General features: G+C 34.3%; 2 protein-coding genes across 2 annotated transcripts in view; one reads left to right on the top strand and one right to left on the bottom strand.

Moving 5' to 3' along the window:
• Window positions 1-465: 465 nt before the first annotated feature.
• Window positions 466-8,587, top strand: LOC131851456 (uncharacterized). The gene is made up of 10 exons (XM_059201959.1): window positions 466-728; window positions 1,528-1,740; window positions 2,548-2,737; window positions 3,430-3,608; window positions 4,166-4,276; window positions 4,905-5,060; window positions 5,762-5,939; window positions 6,421-6,641; window positions 7,329-7,494; window positions 8,153-8,587. The coding sequence occupies exons 1-10, from the start codon at window positions 547-549 to the stop codon at window positions 8,249-8,251; spliced, it is 1,695 nt and encodes a 564-aa protein (XP_059057942.1). The 5' UTR covers window positions 466-546; the 3' UTR covers window positions 8,252-8,587.
• A 1,623-nt stretch (window positions 8,588-10,210) lies between these two features.
• Window positions 10,211-21,570, bottom strand: part of LOC131851449 (A disintegrin and metalloproteinase with thrombospondin motifs 16-like) — a 71,469-nt gene continuing 60,109 nt past the window's right edge. The window contains exons 8-19 of the mRNA XM_059201951.1: window positions 21,140-21,282; window positions 18,540-18,700; window positions 17,964-18,030; window positions 16,814-16,928; window positions 14,431-14,561; window positions 13,935-14,038; window positions 13,298-13,469; window positions 12,467-12,578; window positions 12,294-12,362; window positions 11,875-11,963; window positions 11,489-11,702; window positions 10,211-10,659 (exon numbers count right to left, since the gene is read on the bottom strand). Of these exons, the coding sequence (XP_059057934.1) occupies window positions 10,529-10,659; window positions 11,489-11,702; window positions 11,875-11,963; window positions 12,294-12,362; window positions 12,467-12,578; window positions 13,298-13,469; window positions 13,935-14,038; window positions 14,431-14,561; window positions 16,814-16,928; window positions 17,964-18,030; window positions 18,540-18,700; window positions 21,140-21,282 (1,508 nt within the window). The 3' untranslated portion in view covers window positions 10,211-10,528. The remainder of the gene's footprint in view (window positions 10,660-11,488; window positions 11,703-11,874; window positions 11,964-12,293; window positions 12,363-12,466; window positions 12,579-13,297; window positions 13,470-13,934; window positions 14,039-14,430; window positions 14,562-16,813; window positions 16,929-17,963; window positions 18,031-18,539; window positions 18,701-21,139; window positions 21,283-21,570) is intronic.

The raw sequence follows: 21,570 nt of genomic DNA, 5'->3' as shown, positions 1-21,570 counted from the left end.
AAGCCGAAAGAAAAATTATATATATATGATTAAATGAAACCTTTGACTATTTAATAAGTTAATAATATTTAAATAACATTGTGTCATTAAAGCACGGAACCTACTTTAGACAACAAAATAACTAAGTAGAAACTAAACGAAAATTATTTCCAACATAATTATATAAAAAGAAACTAGTGCTACCATCTATGAGAGAGTAGGGTACAAATCGAATCACTTTATTCCTATGATTATTATAAAACATTATAAGTATATCGTGCATACATGTTTTGTATATAGTAGTTTATTTTGAGAATATAATATGCCCTAAATCAGAAAGTATGTATACTGGTAATTATAACATAATGGTGCCATCTATCGGAACAAGTTGTTACTTGTCAATATAATGGCTGTATGAGCACAGTTCCCTTTGCTTTTGCTAAAAAGGATAAACAGTACCAAAAAAAAAAAAAACACAAAATAAACTTCAACCGCGACCGTTGAATGTTTTATTTTGTAATATTCGTCTTATTTAATATTTGAGCGATATAACTGAATTACACAAATATGAGTTGCTTAACTGATATAAGTGATGATGAATTCGTGCCGTTCCTTCATAGTTTACAAGTGGATACATTCAAGAAATCATTTGAATGGATGTTGAATGATCCCGCATTTGCTGGAGTTTTGAGGTGGCTGTACAAGAATTTGGATAATAACAATGTCTTGAGTCGAGGAGAACTGCACAGGTATTCCTTATCTAATAATATTTTGACAACTATTGGAGAATAAATAAGTTATTTCGTACTTTTCAGTCACTAACACACTTAAAAGCAGTAGTCGTTAATAAAAGTAATAACAGTTTTTCAGTAATTGCTTATCATAAGAGAATTCTCGTACGTGTACGAGTTATTGATTTATGGATACTTTTACTGCAGTCAAAATTAGGTCTCTTTTTATCAAGATATTACCACCTATGCCATTGGATTGACTGGAAGAGATCACTTCTCTCTTCTTTGTCGCTAAAATATTTTATTACTTATTATTATTATTATTTTATTTTCTTAGGGCAATAATGATAAACGATAAGATGATAAAATATATTAATAAAAAAATAGTAATTTCTACCTATTTCTGGAGCAAAGCTTGATTAAAGTGTGCAAGACACCTTAGTCCTCTACAATGGCAATATATGAGTGGTATCATGAAAGTAACAAAAGAATGTGATGTAGTGTTATTCATGTGTATAAGTGACAGTTACCATCAGGTGGACAGTTGCGAGACACAACAAGAGTTTGAGTTGCTAGTTACACAGCTTGTGAGAATAACAATTATATTATAAAAGCAATTTAGAAATACAGCAAGTTTTACATTCCTATTGACAAAAACAATGTAATAAGTTGGTTGCTCTACATGCCTGTCCATTTATCATTATTGGAATTTTAATATTACAGATGTAATATTAAAAATAATAATGACCTTTTAATTATTAATAATTTTTAGGTTTATAACATATTTATCATGTACATGACAAAAAATATGTTACAGATATACAGCTATTGAAAAAAAAGGCCTACTCCTCACTCCTGAAGACTTAGAGGTATCTATTAATTCTATATTGGAAGAATTTCCTGGTATCTGTTTACCAGGAGATAATGAGAGTAAAGAAGATGTCAAAATGGACATTGATATGCAGATAGAGAGACTAAACTTATTGGAAAAACAAATTGTAGTTGTTGAAGAGTTGGTGAAGCAAAATGAGTAAGTTTATTTTTAATGGTATATATATTTTTTATTATGGCTGCTAATGGAATGGTGCATCCGTCTGTCCAGCGGCTCACCATGGTATGGCCGTGTGCTATATGGTAGACCACAGAGGCTGTCAAATCATCAATTATATATCAGTAGTATCATAAGCCTAATGACAAGGGGAATACCAATATCTCTTTGTTTGTATTTGATTTTAGATAAAATCCTACTTATAGTTGTCCAATATCAGGTTATATTTTATTTTAATTTATTTAGGCCATAGTTTATATGACAGAATAATACATTTTACACAATATCGAAAAGTATATATTATATACTCACTAAAACACATATTTTTCAAAGAACAAATCACACTGACCAGAATGACATCTATTGATATTTTTTTACAAAGTGCCCACTTTAGTACATAACAGTATACATATATAAAGTTTATCACAAGGTACAATAATAATATATATATGTGATTTATTGTTCTTTTTATCTGGTTCTGCCATAATGTTTTTTTCTTTTATTCACTGTTCACAGTCATCACATTATTGGCCCATTTTCCTACCATATGTCCATTCATCTCTTTTCAGCCTTTCTCTGCCCTTATAACCAACCACATATGTAACACCTTCCTTAAAAAATTGTTAACCATTTCTCCTAAAGAAATAAATTTCACTGTATTTTAGATGTGAACTTCAATACTTCAGTTATATTTATTGATGTATTCTTCTCTTCTTTTGATTCATAAAGTGCAATAACATAGATAATTATAAATTTGTAAGTCATTCAACAATATCTCTTACATTTCAGGATTACAAAAGAAGAACTTAGTTTGGAAGTGACCAAGCTTCATGCTGTTGAGCAGCAGTGTACAGAAGATGAGTCCTCAGCTGCTGAGGAGTGTCTTCAGTTGTCCGAGGAGGTGGAGAATATGACTGAAGGTGTGATTGACACAATAGCAGATTCATTAGAATTGTACAGCAATTGTCATATGGATAAGGTTGGTATTGTCATATTGCGATGACAGGAGTGGTGGGGAGAGCAAATACACAGTAGAACAAATACCCATAATACAATCTCTGCTTAGTTTTGATTTAGATGGCGCTGTGTGAATTGTCCAGGGATTCTATAATATTTGTTAGTCCTTAAGGTATAATATATATAATAATAACATTGTTATATAACATTAAGTTGCCAAATAAATGAATATTTTTTTTTTCTGTGACCATCTTGCCAGTCTCTCATGGAAGACTATGAACAGATGTGTAAGAGTTGAGTCGTGGTAGAGTGTGGTTCCCAACAGAATCATTGTCTCTTTAGGTGGTCCAGATTAGTCATCGGGTTTCAGTAATCTACGCCTTTTAAGGCGACTTATGTTGTCGGGGACTATCAGTTGGTTCGCCAACGCAATAAGGATAATTTCCTAATGTATCACCAATACAAAGCAGCAATGTTTGCAAAATAAAATCTTAATAATATTACATATGTGAAAGTTTGTGAGTATGATGTTTGTTACTCTCTCACGCAAAAAGTACTGAACGGATTTTGATAAAACTTTACAGTAATATAGCTTATATATCAGAATAATACATAGGCTATAACTTAAAAAATATATAATGTAAATAGTGTAAGTGTGATGCAGATGAAGTTGCGCGGGTTAACTAGTATAATACAATATAATATTATTTTCAGGATGTAGCCCGGAAGTTTTTCACGTTCGGTCCATTTGAATCATATAGACAGTCGCAAGCATTGTTCAGATCGCATTTCGATATATACACTTCTAAGAAGTTTAACAAAAAGCAAAAGAATGCGATCACAGATGAAGATATACAAATAGCCTTAACAGAAGCTAAGAGTATGGAACAGAAGTTAGTAAACATCTTACATAGTATGAAATACAAAAAATAGTATATGTAAAAATTATTTTCCTAATTTAATAGTATGTAGTATCAAGACACGCGGTAGCGTGTCAAGCCGAGTTAGATCTTAGGCTACAGTATATTATCCTAAGTTATAAGAAGAAATGATATTATATATTGTTATAAATACATTTCAGGACATACCATTGAACTTGGCACCCATTTAGATCTCACCTCTTTTGTTGTAGAAGTCAACAATCAAGGCATATATCATAATATTAAACTCGGCTATCATTTCACATTTATGTTTTTGATGGGATATAAATATTGTAAAACGGAGTACTGTGTTTTATGTGTGAATTAAAATACTGTCTAAAGTAATATATATAAACATGTACATATTTAGTAAGAAGATAAGAGAGAACTAATTCTTTTTTTTTTTATATAAAACATGGTGTACCTTAATGTTAAGGGGAGTAATTCTCACTTACTTTCTTTCTTTTTTTTTTACTCTCAAATTTGAGTAATTGATTGTTTTAGTACTAAAATAATTCCAATTGTTTTAGACTTATAGCGGCGACGCAGTTTTACATTGACACGAAGGCTGAACTTGCAGGCGAACAAGCGAAATTAGCTCTTATCGCTAACTACAATAATGTTCATCGTAGCCAAGTAAAGTAAGTCTGCGTATTTTCATTATTTTTGAGCACAATGATTCAACATGTCAAAATTCAATTCCTAACATTTTATTTACCAATGAAAGTCATCCTAAGAGCTGGTAATTATCTAATACTAGCTGACCCGCGCAACTCATTATATTTCGCCCAATTTACATATTTTTTAAGCTACACTACTGTAAAGTTTCGTCAAAATCCGTTCAGTAGTTTTCGCATAAATAGTAACAAACATCCATCCATACTCATAAACTTTTTCGTTTATAATATTATACATTTTTATAAATTTTTACTTATGTAAAAATAAAAAAATGTCTTTCCACGTTTTATGTATTTTTATTGAGTTCCCGCGTAAACTTAGTAGTGATCATTGCAGTTGAAGCAATGCCGAAATATAAGGAACTCAATAAAAGTGAAACGTGATAAGATTCCGTGATTATTTTTAACTTTTACGTGCAAATAATGACCGCATCATATTTAAATATGTATATATAATATGGGCCAATATTTTTATTTAAATAATATTAAGTTGTTTGAAACAAATAAATAAAAAAATGTCCCATACTTCGGATTTTTCAATAGACATTTTCGTCTTTAAAATATTAAATATGGATATTATATTTGTCACTAGCTCGGCCATAGTGGAAGCACAAAGTGCCATAGACTTGCTGTTACAAGAGGAATCAATACTGGACCAGCAGATACCGGAGGCCATCAATTATTTCGCGAAGTCCCGGACTCGACTCGTCCTAGAAACCGCAGCGCAATCCGCGCTGGCTGTCAGAGAGTATGTTAGATTTTATTTAATTGGCAGTCGTTATTCCTGTCCTATAATTTTAACTAAAACAGCTTATAAAGTAAGCTGTTTGGCGGCTGCAATAGGTAGCTACACACGCAAGTGTACACACGCAGCCTTGTCTTTAATCATAGTTAAGACAAAATCTGTCACAAGACAAGTCAGCCAGTTTTTGATAAATTCAAATTTATATAGCACATTTTATTTAGATTAGATGCTTAGTATTTGCGATCGCAATATAGCCCTATACTTTATTTAAAAATAAAATTTTAAAAATTCAAATTTCGAATGTCAGGCACAGAACATCGATGTTATTTTATATGCAATTTTGCACTCCTTCTCGAACATTCCGTGGCGTCATTATTAAAATCTGTGTACAATACATTCAAAATATTCTTTTTATTCAATTTAAAACAAATCAACCACTGCAATATTCCTACAGCAAACACTTAGTAACTCCTTAAATGTAGTATTAATGTTATGAACATGGCTATTCTTTGGAAATAAGTGAAGATTTTCGGGTACATATAGAATATGTGAGCAAACATATATAGCGACACATAGGGGAGAATATTTACTTCTTTCAATTTCTTTCTTAATGAGTCACAACTCCATACAGTAAATCAATGTCAGACGGGGCTTCAGCTAATTTGCAACAGTTACTAGATAAAATATAATTTCCAAATTTACAGACAAATCCACAATGATATAACATACTTATTGGAGACGACGCAGCAAGCTTTGTCGTTGGACCGGCTTCTATACTGCGCACTGAGATACGAGCTTCGAACTCTGGAAGAACTACTGCAGTTTTCTGCCCAACTGCGACAGTATGTCGTTAGCGAAGGCGAAGCTATTGCTACTAGGATTGTAAGTTTGAGTCTGAAATAGCTAATTTATGTGCCACTAAAACTGCTACCGCATAAAATGCCTTCCTTGAATCTTTCATAAGGATAAAATTACACGCAAAAGTTCATTAACATTTGTGATCCTAGAACGTGTATCTATTTACATCAATGTACAAATTTCTTTAAATTTACGTAATATCTTATTCAAAACAATCTTCAGTCTAATTTTTATCATGAAGTCTAGAACTGCATTAAGTCCTATACTAGAACGTGCATCTAAAGCTGCACTATCTCCTACCACGTTTGGCTGAGCAGGGAGTGAAACACAAGCGGTGAAGGTAAGTGTTGACGAAGGGGCTCCCTAAACTAAACATCATGCTACGATAAATAGGACGGAGTTGCAGTTATAAATGTTGCAAAAACAGTGAAAATGTAATTCGTGAAACTGTGTGGGTTATGTAGTATAGTGTAGTGAGTTTAAAACTGGTGCTGTTCCTTTGCAGGAGTCAATGACCAGTATACGTGAAGAGCAAGAAGCTTGCGAAAGAAAACTTGAGACATCAGATGTACTTCTCGACACGCTGTGCAAAATATTGGGTGTACAGTCAACCACAGATGCACTGTTACTTGTTAAAGCGTACAGTGAGATATATAGGAGTATTGTAGAGCTGAAAGATAATATTAACGAACGTTTTGAAGATAAAGAGGCTGCTTTGCTCGAATTGTAAGTTTTCTGAATATTTTAAAATTAGATTTTGTGTGTCGTTCTACTTGCGATAATATAGATTTTTTCTATCAATTAATAGTGTACTATACAGAAGTATAATTTTTATAATGAATTTTGCATAAATTTTGCTTTATAAAAGTCACTGGCTGATTGACAACAATTGCCAGCAATCTATTGCAGCCATTTAGGAGTTTACTTACTTTCCTGTGGTCTCAGTTTGATTTCTGCACATTATTAACTTATATTAGTTTTGGCCACGTTTTCTGCGTGTATAATGGAGGTTTTGTAAAAAAAGAATGAATGAAATTATTTTTATCTTTTGCTTATTACTCGTAGTACAAACTGTTATTAGTTAGCGTTTAGTCACTTGTCCAGTAGAAATATTAATAATCTTTTTTCATTTAAACTTAATATAAACACTTGAGTAATATTTTTTTATTCTACCACTCATTCGTCACAAGAGTAACAAAAATTTGCGTGTTGCTCGTTTAAATAAATGTTGTTTAGCATCCCTATTTTTAGATTCTGTGTGAAAACATGCTGCAAATTTTACAAAAGTAAAGAAGTATAATAATTATTTGAGTAACAAAATGAATCTGACATAGTTATCAGACCAGTCCCCTGTCAGACGGATTATATTTTTAAGATTTTGTATAAATAGTATTTTTATTTATAAATACGCAGTAAATCATCAACGAGACAAATCCGTGAATACATTTGGAATGGTTGTACCAAACAACCACACTGTCAGGATACCCTGGTCGCCTCGTTGATGCACCAACTCGAGCAGAAGATGGACCAGGTCAACCAGATGGTGGCTGATGCTAGCAAGGCTTTCACCTCTGTTAAGGTAAGATGTAGACTCAAATAGTAAATATTTTAAGGAAGGTGTTTCATATGAATGTGGATGGATATAAGGGCAGAGGAAGGCCAAAAGAGAGATGGATGGACTATGTGAAAGATGATATGGTAAGAAAGGGAGTAAGTAACGAGATGTCTGCGAACAGGGATGAATGGAAGAGAAAAACATATTACGACGACCCCAAACAAAAATGATTGTATTGTATATTATTTGTAAGTGACTATTTTTTGGAAATAAATTTATCATTTAAGTAGTCGTACATACATAATATTTTCATATATATATTGAGAGGGATATATATTGTTTGAACGTTTTCAATGTATATTATGTATGTATTTAAAGTCAGTATATTACCCATAACACAAACTCTGCTTATCTTGGGACTAGATGGCGCTTTGTGAATTGTTCAAGGCTATTATTATTAATCTGAGTCAATCTGCCTATTATGGCATATAGATGCTCCCGTTCTGAAATGTGACGAATCGTCTTATATTATTATTTATATCATATTTTTTAGATTTAATAGTTGACTTCATGAAAAGTGGTAACTGTCATCCAACTATATGAATACCACATCATCATATATGCATGATTATAGTTGCCATTTTAACTGCCTGTTTTGATATTACATTTTTGATTGTTACAGAACGGAGACAAGAACCAGATGAGGAAGTTATGGCAATGGTTCCTAGCAGACCCCAATAAGCTGTTAACAGCATTAGGATTCTCCAATGTCAAGAGCTGATAACTAACAAGTTATAAGTTGTTTTTCGTATAGTCAACTTTTTTTCTCTATTTATTTAGGAGCTTAGGATGACAACAGTGAGAATGTTAGCTCCGTTTTGATTTTTAAATTAATTACATATTTTATATTTAAAATACATCTCGACTACTCTAAATACAAATATTACACTTTTATCCACAAATTTAAAATTTCTGATTAAATTCTTAGTGAGTTAATAAGTTACTAAGTATTTTATAAGTTAGTAAGTTAGTTAAGTTACTTAGAAAGTTATCAACTCTTGATGTCTCAAAATGTATAGTAATATTTTTTAATACAACAGCAATAATAAAAAGTTAAATAAATGCAATGTTTATTTATTTATTCATTTGCATTACATACCATAATGTTACAGCCGAACGTGAATGGTTGACATAATATTATTATAACAAAACTAGGAACCCTGATGGGTGCAACAACTTACGATGAAAAAGAATGGCCTCTTGAGAGAATAATTATTTTGTTCAATTTATTTTTTGACATATATTGTCATTTTGTTTGCTCATTTGTTCGCTAGTTTGGGAGTCAGAACTGCATCAAACTATATTGATAAAGGTTTAAATAAATAATATTATTTATTTTAGCCATTTAGCTAATACCACAAAAATATTTTTTCGGTATAATTGATATACTTCTATTGTACTACAGATATTCTATTTTTATTAAAACTATATTGATCTTGATATGAATATCAATATTATATAATATGATAATGAAGATCAATATATTTTTTAAAAGTATAAGCACATATCTTTTTTTTAATTCTCTTTCAAACCATCATGTTGATCTTTTAGTAGGAAGACTCAAATAAAACCAAGGTAATTATAAAAAAAAAGTTTTATATATTATTTAATCAATAATTAGAAACCTACCTACTTATGTAACAAAGTATAAAATTCTCTAAAATAAATACTAAAAATGATCACAACAATTGTACAGTCGATGAAACTATGTTCAAACTTATTGCATTGACTATACATACATAACCTAGTAAATTTTACATGTAAAAACACCTTTGCATTCTCTTCCAAATGAGAATATTTTTCACTCTCATCTTATATAATGGTCATATTCTGTCATCATCATCATCCCACTGCAGGACAAGAACATAAGCAATATGAATATATCACGCACCTAATGCAATACTGAATTAACTAAAAAATTATTGATTTTAGAAAATCCACTCTGAAGTTTTAATTTTAAGAAGAGTTTATCGTTATAATATTATAATATAGTTATTTGTCAGTATTCATCCTATCTCTATTCAGAGCACTTGTGTGATTACGTTGACATTTGTTGGCTTATCTTATGGATAAAATTACATCGAGTTTAGTTGTTCTAAAACATTTTTATACTAGGATGTTTTGTAAGGAGGTGGATAAGGGATATATAATCACAAAACCTAATTACAAATATTTTTTTTTTTTTTAGTTAATTGGGTATTGTCATGTTTGCGATATATGCATATTAGTTACCCAAAGTGAATATTCTGGTATCTATTTTAGTCCAGGTTCACGGACAGCACTACTGTTTGCACCGTGATTCAAATGTAATAAAAAAATTAAACAGCTACAGTTATTATCTTATAGAAATCCAGCCTCTATAGCGTCCATAGTGTTTTTAAACACGTTGCAATAAATAAACAATTACTGTAATGGGATCGTTTCGAGATATATTTGTTAATAAATATTTTTTTAGTAATCGGAATAGAAAACAATGTAATGGTTGTATTCTTTGTGCCATCATTTATTTTCACACCAAATATTAAGATCAGAAGTTCATTAGTTAAAAAGTTACCGACAGATAGAAGGACAGACAATGGGCCAAAAATAGGCAAATTTGTTTTTAACTTATTGAAGAAATTAAATAAGTGGTCAATACTATATTTTAATGTATTTAGGTTATATATATATATTATATAATATTATTTAGGTTAATGTTTGAAAAATAAATAAATAAATAAACAAACTGAAGAATGGCCAGAGGTAGAGCACCTGCACGAGACTGATGCCATTCGAGATGCCGTCAAGCGAAATATACACTCAGCCATCTACTTTGTACAAAATAGAGATACCTCAAGAAGTGTATTTGGTGGTCACGACCAGACCTTGAGGAATCGACTAAGATGGAAAAGATAATAAGTTTTTTTTCTGTACATTCATAGTGCTAAAATAGTTGTTAAAGATGTCTAGGATTGCTTTATATAGATGCTTTACAAAATGAGTCCCGAGTGTCCCAAAATTAGTCCCAAGTGGGACGGGGCGGTTTCCTCATCAGAGTATCCTCGGGTGCTATGTGTATGGGATTGTTGAAGTCCACCTCTATATTGTCCGGTATGACGTCATAGTAGGTCACATGCTCGCTGCCGTTGTCTGAAAATTAAAAAGTTAAAAGACATTATAAATCAATAAATATTTCTTTATTTGCTTTATTGATCAACTACCTGGTCCGGGCAACTTCGCCTGCATCACACATACTTGACATGTATCATTATAGCCTATGTGTTATTCTAAATTATAAGGTATGTTACTGTAAAGTTTCATCAAAATCCGTTCAGTAGTTTCTGTGTGAAAGAGTAACAAACATCCATACATTCAAATATATCTATCAGTTGTCTACCCATAACGCAAGCTCTGCTTAGCTGGGACTAGATGGGTTATGGCTAGCAATGTACCATATCAGGTTGCCCTCCATGCGGTTACCCATGGAATTGGTGATAAATTCCTAGTGAATTTACCAGGATGGGCTAACTGACCTGACCTCATGTTCATCCTATCATCCTCAACTGGTGCCCCACCAGCGTAAAACGTTGGCCCAGGCGGGTGCATCATTCCATTATAATCCTTAAAAAACCCCATTGCTAGCAATGTACCAAGTCAAGTTGACCTCCACGTGGTGATCCTGACCTCATACTCATCTACACTGGTGCCTCGCCAGGGTACTTATAGCACAGGTGGGTGCACCATTCCAATATCATCCAATAAAAAAACCCAACCCCTTACTAGCAAGCAATGTACAGGTTGACCTCCACGTGGATCCCTTTGCAAACCATCGATATAAATCCTTGGTAAATTTACCACGATGGGTCATCTGACTTGACCTCATACACATCTTATCTCTCCCAGTGTAAAAAGTAAGCACAGGCGGGTGCAATATTCTATTTTTATCCATTAAAAAAAATATTTGTGCTATACAACTCACTTGTAAGATTAAGTCTTGCGATCAAGTCCTCTAGATGGCGCTGTTCCAGTGTCGCCTTCACTGTGATCCTGTCGCGGTGAAGACTGCGCCGGTGTCGTGACGTCACACGTCTCATGCTCGTACTGATGCTGCTACTCGAGCTGGTACTACTTCGGCCCAGCAGTGGTAATGTGAACACCATCTCGGATAGGGGAGTATTGTCAGGACCAAATTCCTGTTAAAAAATGTAACTGGATTGGCAAAATAATTAAACGTGATGGTAGGTGGCAACCGTCGCCTTTATATGTTAACAGCATTAAGGATATCATGTGATGATGTGACAACCGTGCTACCACTCGTTCGTTGCTGGAAATAAACATGTCATATGAATAACGTCCGTGACTCACCAAGCATTTGCCGCTGATGCAGTACGAGGAGTTATTCTTCCCGCAGGCGGTGCCGAGCGGGAACTGGCCCTCAAGTGTCGAATACACATGTCATATGAACATGTTCTTCTCGCAGGCAATAACGAGCGGGAACCAGCCCTCGGGTGTCGAACACTTATGTCATATGAACATGTTCTTCTCGCAGGCAATAACGAGCGTCGCAAGAAGAGATGCAGATAATCTTTCAAATTTTATAAAGTTTGTCGAAAACTCATTCATATAAACAGAATGGGTCGATAAAATTTTACATTACTCATCAGTCAACATTTCACTTGCTACGCTGACGCAGTACGTTAAAACACATTCTTCCCCACGGGATCAAAGTGTGAGCGATGGTACCAGCCAGATTCGTGTCCGTTGATCCGTAAAATGTAGAAAACAGTATTTGTGCCTTTGACATCCTCTGTGTTCGTCCTGGCACGCGATGCGGCATGGACGGTCTGGGTCCTCTGCAAGAAGAGATGCAGATAATAATAAATAATTGGGATTAGATGATGCTGTGTGAAATGCTTAAGACATTATTGTTATCTATAAAAAAAACTAAATTACTTACCAAGTGCAGGTGATATCTGCATCCCTAAGCCGGACAGTCTCCTCACCCTCTCTTTGTATTTGCTGCACACCATTGTCGCGTACTGGTAAGGTGTCTTGCGATGAGTGCAGCCCTGTACATTTTATAAAAGGTAAGTGCCTAATATTTCCCCCGCACCTACTTCCGAAACTTAGATAATATCATCCCTTCCCCCACCTTCGGAAACTTGGATGATAACATAAAAGGTAACTGCCTAAAATAATTTCCTGTCCCCCCTCCCGAAATTTGGACGATATCATAAAAGGTATGTGCCTACCATTTCCTTCCCCCCCTTCCGAAACTTGGATGATAAGATAAAAGGTAACTGCCTAAAATTTCCTTCCCCTCCCCTTCATAAACTTGGATGATATCATAAAAGATAAGTGTCTGAGATTTCCTTCCTTACCCCCTCTTGAATCTTGAATGATGTCATAAAAGGTAAGAGCCTTACATTTCCTACAGGTTATACAGGTTTAAAATTGTCGGCCTCCGTGATCTAGCGGTTTAGCCACTAACTACCTGGCTGATTAATCCATTGGGATATAAAGAAGATGGATCTGTCAAATTACGATGATTACTGCTGAAATGCATGGCATCTCAAGCTTAGGAACCCCACATAACGGGAAGAGGCGAGGATGAAGAACAAGAATGAATAAGCTATGGCGCTGTGTGAATTTACCAGGTTTATTAGTTTTTTTGTAATGGTTGAAGAATTTACCAGATGTCGGGCTGGCACAGTTGTATGCTGCAGGAGTTCTGGGAGGCAGAACGCAGGAGCAGGGTTATCTCTTTTTTATTGAATGAATAACTTACCAGATCGGGCCTGGTGGTGTCGGGCCGGCACAGCTGTATGCTGGCGGAGTTCCTGGAGGAGGACCGCACGAGTCGCACACCAGCTCCGGGCCACACGCAGTGGTAGTGGCAGCCGCTCGTCGGCCGCCACTGGGAGCCCACGGCACGACGCCACGTGCCTGACGTTTTTGTACTGTCCACACATTAACTAGTTTCAGAATACGAGTCACAACTATACTTATCGTTAGCTACCGTTACTTAACCAAATTTGTGCTTAGCTGCTCATAAAATGCGGTTACTAAAGGTTATCTGACGCGATAAAGAAAAAGGTTGAAAAAAGTCTGTCTTTTTATTATGTAGTGTTTTTTCAATCTCTATGCTAACTACTACATAGAGAACTACTCGAATGTTGTTGGCCGCAGCTGGCATTACAGCTTGAATGGACAATAGGGGCGAGTGCAGATGGCATTACCAATGCGCGAAAGGACTTATGGAGCGGCTGAAGGCCAATTTCCGCCTGACGGATACGATTTTAGTCTGAGGGCACGGCTAGGGTTCGAACCTCGACTCAGGTCGTTGTAAATTCAATCACCGTTAAAGCGATACTTCATTCGTGTTATCCTACAAAGTAAATTAAAGTATAAAGTGCAGTACTTACGAGGTGGTGTGCGGTGTAGCAGTTTGTAACTGTAAGGCTTCCCATTCGCATTCGCTGGGCTTCAATGTGAACTCGTTGTCAGTACTTGAGGAGCATGTGAATTTCTGTAAGTATTTAATAATATTTTATAACTCGAAAGATAAAACTGACTGCCCATCTGACGATAAGTTGTAACCATGTTGCTCCTGGAACCGTACACACGTTATCCCTCCACTGTACATACAAAGCCTAAAAATGTATATTTACCTACGGGAATTTAATGAACTTAATATATTTTCGTTTTTTGTCACAATCGTTCGACTTCGTCCGAAAGACGAAACAATTGTGGCAAGAAACGACTAAGACGACGACGACGACAAGGACGAGGAAACAAAAAACGACAGGGTGAGTATTGTAGGTTAGTTACAGCGTCCGTCCATAACAAAATATTAGCGCAAAATGAACAAAAGTTTTTAAAATAACTTACAAGCAAAGTTTAACTTTATTAGAATATTACCTGGCAGACTCCGGAGATGCAGAACATAGGTGATGACCGCGAACAAGCAGTCCCATCGGGGAGGGTCCAGCCGCGAGATTTGTAGCCACCTCCTCTTGTATCGCACCATACTGCGCACGCGCTGCTCACATCTAAATGGTATTTTTAAATTCTTGAATATAGCACTAGAAAGATATGTAATCTCCCATTTTGTAGTGCCGGCCATTTTTGATTTACAATGATGATTATTTTACCGTCAGAAATAAAGGAGCACATGATATTACAAATCAATTGGACAATTCTTCTTCTCATTCAATACGTTCTTCACATAACGGTAGTGGCCGTTATGTAGTGGGGTATGAGGTTGGTGTCAGCCGTCGTACGACAGATCACCATTTGTGCCACTGACTGCCATTCTGGTACACTCATGGAGTGGCCTCTTGTTGTATTGACTTGGTCGGTCCATCACATGGGTGATCGTCCACGGGGTCTAGTACCTTCAATTCTACCTTGTAATACAGGGCTTCATGGATCGTTTCTTCGTGAGACGTGACCGAATTGTGTTATTGTTGATAGATGCCGTGTAAAGCCGAGTTCTTTGAATAGAAATTAAAAAATCATTTATTCATCTAGGACATTTTAGCCGCTTATGAACGTCAAATTTTTACATTATAATTTTATTTTTTCCCTACCGTCGTACAGAAAATATTGTCCTAAATTCGGTCTATGATACCCCAAGCATTCTTCTCCAGCACCACATTTCCAGAGCGTCTATCTTTTTCTTCTCGATTTCACGCAGAGTCCACGTCTCCGCGCCGAACAGAAACATGGGGAACACAAGTGTACGGACTGATCTAGTTTTTATATTCTTTGTTATTTTTAGGTTCCTCCATATTTTTATCAAGGTATCCATAGCACTTCTTGCCATGGTCATACGCCTCTTGACATCTTTAATTGGGCAATAGAGGAGTGTAAAATTTGAATGACTAGGTACATTTAATTTAAGCTATAGCATGGCTATGGTAACCTGTAATTTCACTGGTATAACTTTCAGGGTGGGCCGTTCAAATCAAAACCAACCCGTTTAGGTTAGAAATAGTTAAGACAGATATTGGGCACATCTCAGAGGACTTTATTATGATTATTATTAAATATCACACTGCTGAGCCATGTTTATAAGTTGTTTTCGAGAGTCATCACGAATCGTCTCGCGCGCAGGTTTGACGACTTCCAGCCTCCCGAACAAGCCGGGTTCCGAAAACACTCACCATCTGTATTCATACGCTGCGGCAGGTAATTCAGAAGACCGAAGAATACAACCTGCCACTTTGATTGGCGTTTGTGGACTATGAAAAAGCCTTTGATTCGATCGAGACGTGGGCTGTGCTACAGTCTCTCCAGCGGTGCCAAATTGACTATCGATATATCGAAGCGTTGAAATGTTTGTATGAAAACGCCACTATGTCATTCGCCTCCACGACCAGAATTGTTATCCAACTGAAAAAGGCGATTTATAATAAATTTTATTATTATAAACTAAGCTGTGGACTGGAGCGGGCGCAACATTAACGGCGAGTACATCAATCACCTTCGATTTGCCGACGATATCGTGGTCATTCTGATGGAAGACCTTAGCAAAATTATTGTAAAGTTTCACAAGGAGTTAAAATGAACATGGACAAGACGAAAATTATGTCAAACGTCCATGTCGTACCTGCTCCCGTAAAAATCGGAGATTCTACACTCGAAATTGTCGATCACTACGTATACTTAGGGCAAACTATCCAGCTAGGTAGATCCAATTTCGAGAAAGAGGTCAATCGTCGAATCCAACTCGGATGGGCAGCGTTCGGGAAGCTCCGATACATCTTTTCGTCCAAATTTCCGCAGTGTCTCAAGACGAAGGTTTACGACCAATGTGTGTTGCCAGTTATGACTTACGGAACAGAGACGTGGTCGCTAACTATCAACAAGCTCAGAGTCACTCAGAGGGCAATGGAGAGGGCTATGCTCGGAGTTTCTCTGCGTGATCAAATTAGAAATGAGGAGATCCGCAGAAGAACCAAAGTGACCGACATAGCCCGAAGAATTGCGACTTTGAAGTGGCAATGGGCAGGGCACATAGCTCGTAGGACAGATGGCCGTTGGGGCAGTAAAGTCCTCGAGTGACGACCACGGACCGAAAGACGCAGCGTGGGAAGGCCTCCAGCAAGGTGGACCGACGATCTGGTCAAGATCGCGGGAAGGCATTGGATGCGAGCAGCGCAGGACCGATCGTCGTGGAGATCTTTGGGGGAGGCCTATGTCCAGCAGTGGACGTCTTCCAGGCTGCGATGATGATGATATTAAATATCTCCATCAACCCTGTCTTGAATTACAGTCGTAATCATTTTAAAACACTCACCATCTGTATCAATCCTTTGCAGACCGGTACCAATGAGGTCAGGGTCCACTTCTCGAGCTCTGGAGCATATTTCATCGGCGAACTCCCTAACAGTCATTCGTGGCACGTTGTTACACTGAAAATTTATAATAAATTAGTATTATTATAAACTAACTGTGTCTGCAATTTCATCCGCCTGAATTTTATATCCTATGTGTTATTCTGATGTGTAAGCTATATTATTGTAAAGTTTCATTAAATTCCATTCAATAGTTTTTGCTAGAAAAAGTAACAAACTGAATGTTTGTTACTTTCTAGCAGAAACTATACTTCGATCCATCCACACTCATAAACTTCCGCGTTTAATTTTTAAGTAAGATTTATATTGATGATGATAATAACTGCAAGTAAACTGTCGGTATATTTAATTGATGTCAGATGTTTTTTAGGATAATTATTTTTAGGATCCTGAAATGTATTTATAACATATATATATTTTTTGTGGAAAATGGAATGGTGCATCCACGCTGGCATAACACCAGTGGAGGATAATATATTGTCAGCCAGTTAGGTCATTGTTACAGGGAATTTATCACGATGGTTTCTCATGGAGGTACCAATTATTACATTCCGATGGCTCAGTTACTCACTAACAATCCCCATAAAATATTGATTAGATATAATATATCTATATATTATATTTTAATATATATATATTATAATATTATCATTATATATTAAAATTAAACAATAGGTGTTTAATTCTTCATTATTTGCTTCTTCCTTATCCCATTCTTAATGTGACGTAATATGTTTTTCTCTTCCATTCCTCCCTGTTCGCAGTCATATCCTTAGTTACTCCCTTTCTTACCATATCATTTTTCACACCTTTCTGTCCATCCATCTATTTTTCCTTCCTCTACCCTTATAACCATTCATATGTAAATGTTATCTTCATTCCTACGCATTAGATGCCCAAACTACGACAGATGATTATACTTTAATCTCTCTGACAACGGCGCCACTTTCATACTTCGTCTAATGTATTCATACTTTATCTTATCCGTTTCGGTGTTTAATTCTTATTCAAAGAAAATAAGGAAATAATAATTGTTTACATTATTAAGTACGTTATTTTCATGTATAAATAAATAAATACAATATTTATTACCTGATCTGCGTGACATGTTTGATATTTCTTGTCGTGTCCCGAACAGTAGTTATTCGTGTTGTCGTGTCTGTAAATAAAATTTAAATTAATAACACACCTAAATTAATGATATACCTATGGTCTGTTAAGAATCTGACGACCACGATGGTTTAATGGTTTGGCACCCCGGTTTGCATCCAGCGGTCGCGGGTTCAATAAGTAAAAAAACTCGATTAAAGTTTGTCCATAGGATAAGCCAACTAAAATCAATCTAAAAGAACCTATCTTCAGATCATTCGTAGGAATAATCCAAAATAGTGTATAAACAGTTCTGGTACATACCTATCTATATTATTATTATTATTAATTATTAATATTATAAAGCTAAAGAGTTTGAACGCGCTAATCTTAGGAACTACAGCTTCGTATTGGAAAATTCTTTTTGTATTGGATATAAATTTGTCAAGGAAGCTTTAAGCTATATAACATTACGCTATAACCAATAGGAGCGGAGCTGCAATGAAAAATATTGCAAAAGGTGGGGAAGTGAAATGCAGACGAAGTCACGGGTCAGCTAGTGTAAAGATAGTACGATACCTGGGCCTGGTGCACCGCCGGGTGGCAACGGCAACTCCAGTAGCAGCAGGTGCTCGGCGTTCGTCCAACAAACACGCGGACGCGCACTCCGACCACCGTGACCATCGTGACCACCGCCCTGAAGCCTCCACACCACCAGCACAAGACCCGCCGCGGCAGTACTACACCACGTATATTCATCTTAATCTTAATCCTTATTAAAATTTTAAAGGTAAAAGTAGGGATGTTTGTTACGCTTTCACGTAAAAACTACTGAACCGATCATCATGAAATTTTGTACACATGTTCTTGGAGGTATTAGAATGAACATATCATACTTTTTATTTAAAAAAAAAACACAAAAGTCTTTTTATAAAAAACCAAAAAATAAGATATCGTCATTTTGTTGAACATAGCATATTTTTTATTTAAAAAAAAAAATATTTTTTTTTATAGAAAAACAAAAAATAAGATATTGTCATTTTGTTGCAGGTATTAGAATGAACATAAGATACTATTTATTAAAAAAAAACAAAAGTTTTTTTTATAAAAAACCAAAAAATAAGATATCGTCATTTTGTTGAAGGTCATTTTGTTGAACATAGCATATTTTTTATTTAAAAAAAAAAATTTTTTTTTAATAAAAAACAAAAAATAAGATATTGTCATTTTGTTGCAGGTATTAGAATGAACATAAGATACTTTTTATTAACACGTTGACGGACAGTAGGAACAAGCGAAGTTCGAAAATTGACACTATATGTTTTTGTGATTTTTAGAATGTTAGAAGTATAGTTTTACTCTTTCTGCTTAAATAAACTTATATATTATATATTATATTATATATATAATATATATTTATCATTTACATTATCATTATTTATTTATATTTCAAATGTAAAACCAAAAAATAAAGTAAACAGTATAACCTATAGTATCGTTAACCTAACCTAAAATGCTAAATTTTGTTTTTTTATTTCTGTTTAAAGTATAAAATGAATAATAAACAAATACATACCAGTATAGTTATATAAATAATAATAAATCGAATGTGCATAATGAATCTGCAACTCGTATAACAGGTGAAATATGAACTTCAACCTAAAAAAATGTTTTCAAAACACGACACTATGCTTCTACGTAAAAAGTAATTTGTGCTGCTATAGCCGTAGTGTCTAAAAACGACCGTTTCGTTTTGGACGGCTATAGTTGTTTTTTGACGACTATAGCCGCAATTGTCCGTCAACGTGTTAAAAAAATAACAAAAGTTTTTTTTATAAAAAACCAAAAAATAAGATATCGTCATTTTGTGGGAGGTATTAGAATGAACATACATAGGATACTTTTTATTAAAAAAAAAAACACAAAATTTTTTTTATAAAAAACCAAAAAATAAGATATCGTCATTTTGTTGGAGGTATTAGAATGAACATAGGATACTTTTTAATAAAAAAAAAATTTTTATAAGAAACAAAAAAATTAGAATGAATATAGGATACTTTTTATTAAAAAAAAAACAAATATTTTTTTATAAAAAAACATAAAAATAAAATATCGTCATTTTGTTGGAATTAGAATGAACATAGGATACTTTTTTATTAAAAAAAAAACACAAAAATAAAAAACCAAAAAATAAGATATCGTCATTTTGTTGGAGGTATTAGAATGAACATAGGATACTTTTTATTAAAAAAAAAACCCAAAAGTTTTTTTTATAAAAAACCAAAAAATAAGATATCGTCATTTTGTTGGAGGTATTAGAATGAACATAGGATACTTTTTATTAAAAAAAAAACACAAAAGTTTTTTTTATAAAAAACCAAAAAATAAGATATCGTCATTTTGTTGGAGGTATTAGAATGAACATAGGATACTTTTTATTAAAAAAAAAACCCAAAAGTTTTTTTTATAAAAAACCAAAAAATAAGATATCGTCATTTTGTTGGAGGTATTAGAATGAACATAGGATACTTTTTATTAAAAAAAAAAACACAAAAGTTTTTTTTATAAAAAACCAAAAAATAAGATATCGTCATTTTGTTGGAGGTATTAGAATGAACATAGGATACTTTTTATTAAAAAAAAACCCAAAAGTTTTTTTTATAAAAAACCAAAAAATAAGATATCGTCATTTTGTTGGAGGTATTAGAATGAACATAGGATACTTTTTATTAAAAAAAAAATCCAAAAGTTTTTTTTATAAAAACCAAAAAATAAGATATCGTCATTTTGTTGGAGGTATTAGAATGAACATAGGATACTTTTTATTAAAAAAAAACCCAAAAGTTTTTTTTATAAAAACCAAAAAATAAGCTATCGTCATTTTGCTACTTGAGCGCCATCTAGCAGCCAGTATTGAAGTTAGAAGTCAATTATAACTCAGCGCCATCTAGCACCAATCAATGCGAGCGAAGCCGCGGGTAAAAGCTAGTAATATTATAAATGCGAAAGTTTGTATGTATGGATGCTTGTTACTCTTTCACGCAAAAACAACTGAACAGATTTTGATGAAACTTTACAGTATTATAGCTTATATATCAGTATAACGTATAGGCTATAAACTTCATGCAGGTTAAAAACGCGAGCACAGCCAGAATAATATAAAAGAAATCATTCCTTACCATATCTTCACCGCATTTGGTCCCCTCTAGCGCAGGATGTGACGTCCACGTGTACCTCTCCCTCTGACAATGCAAATCCCTGCAGATGTCCTCTAAGTTCTGAGCAGCGGAGTGGCGACTCCCACTGCCGTACTTCAGCATGCCTGAAATAACAGATTATATTTATTAAACAGGCAAGCTTCTAGAATTAGATTCATTAGAATCTAATTCTAGAATTTCCAAGCAACTTCAAGAAGGAGATTTAACAATTCAACTATATTTTCTTCATGTATTACAAAACTTTTATCTACTTGTACTAATTTTAAAAACTCGATTAAAATCAAAATTTAAAGACTCGATTTATTTGGTAACTCGCTATTCTGGTAACACAATTTTGGTACATTTGGTAACTCGGTATTTTGGTAACTCTCTACTTAATTGGTAAGCTAGTA

The sequence above is a fragment of the Achroia grisella genome, unplaced genomic scaffold (assembly GCF_030625045.1).
Source record: "Achroia grisella isolate CSIRO2021 unplaced genomic scaffold, CSIRO_AGI_Agris_v1 utg783, whole genome shotgun sequence".
NCBI classification, from domain to species: Eukaryota; Metazoa; Arthropoda; class Insecta; order Lepidoptera; family Pyralidae; genus Achroia; species Achroia grisella.
Note: the sequence above shows the minus strand (reverse complement) of the source record. Positions and strands in the feature narration are given on the sequence as shown.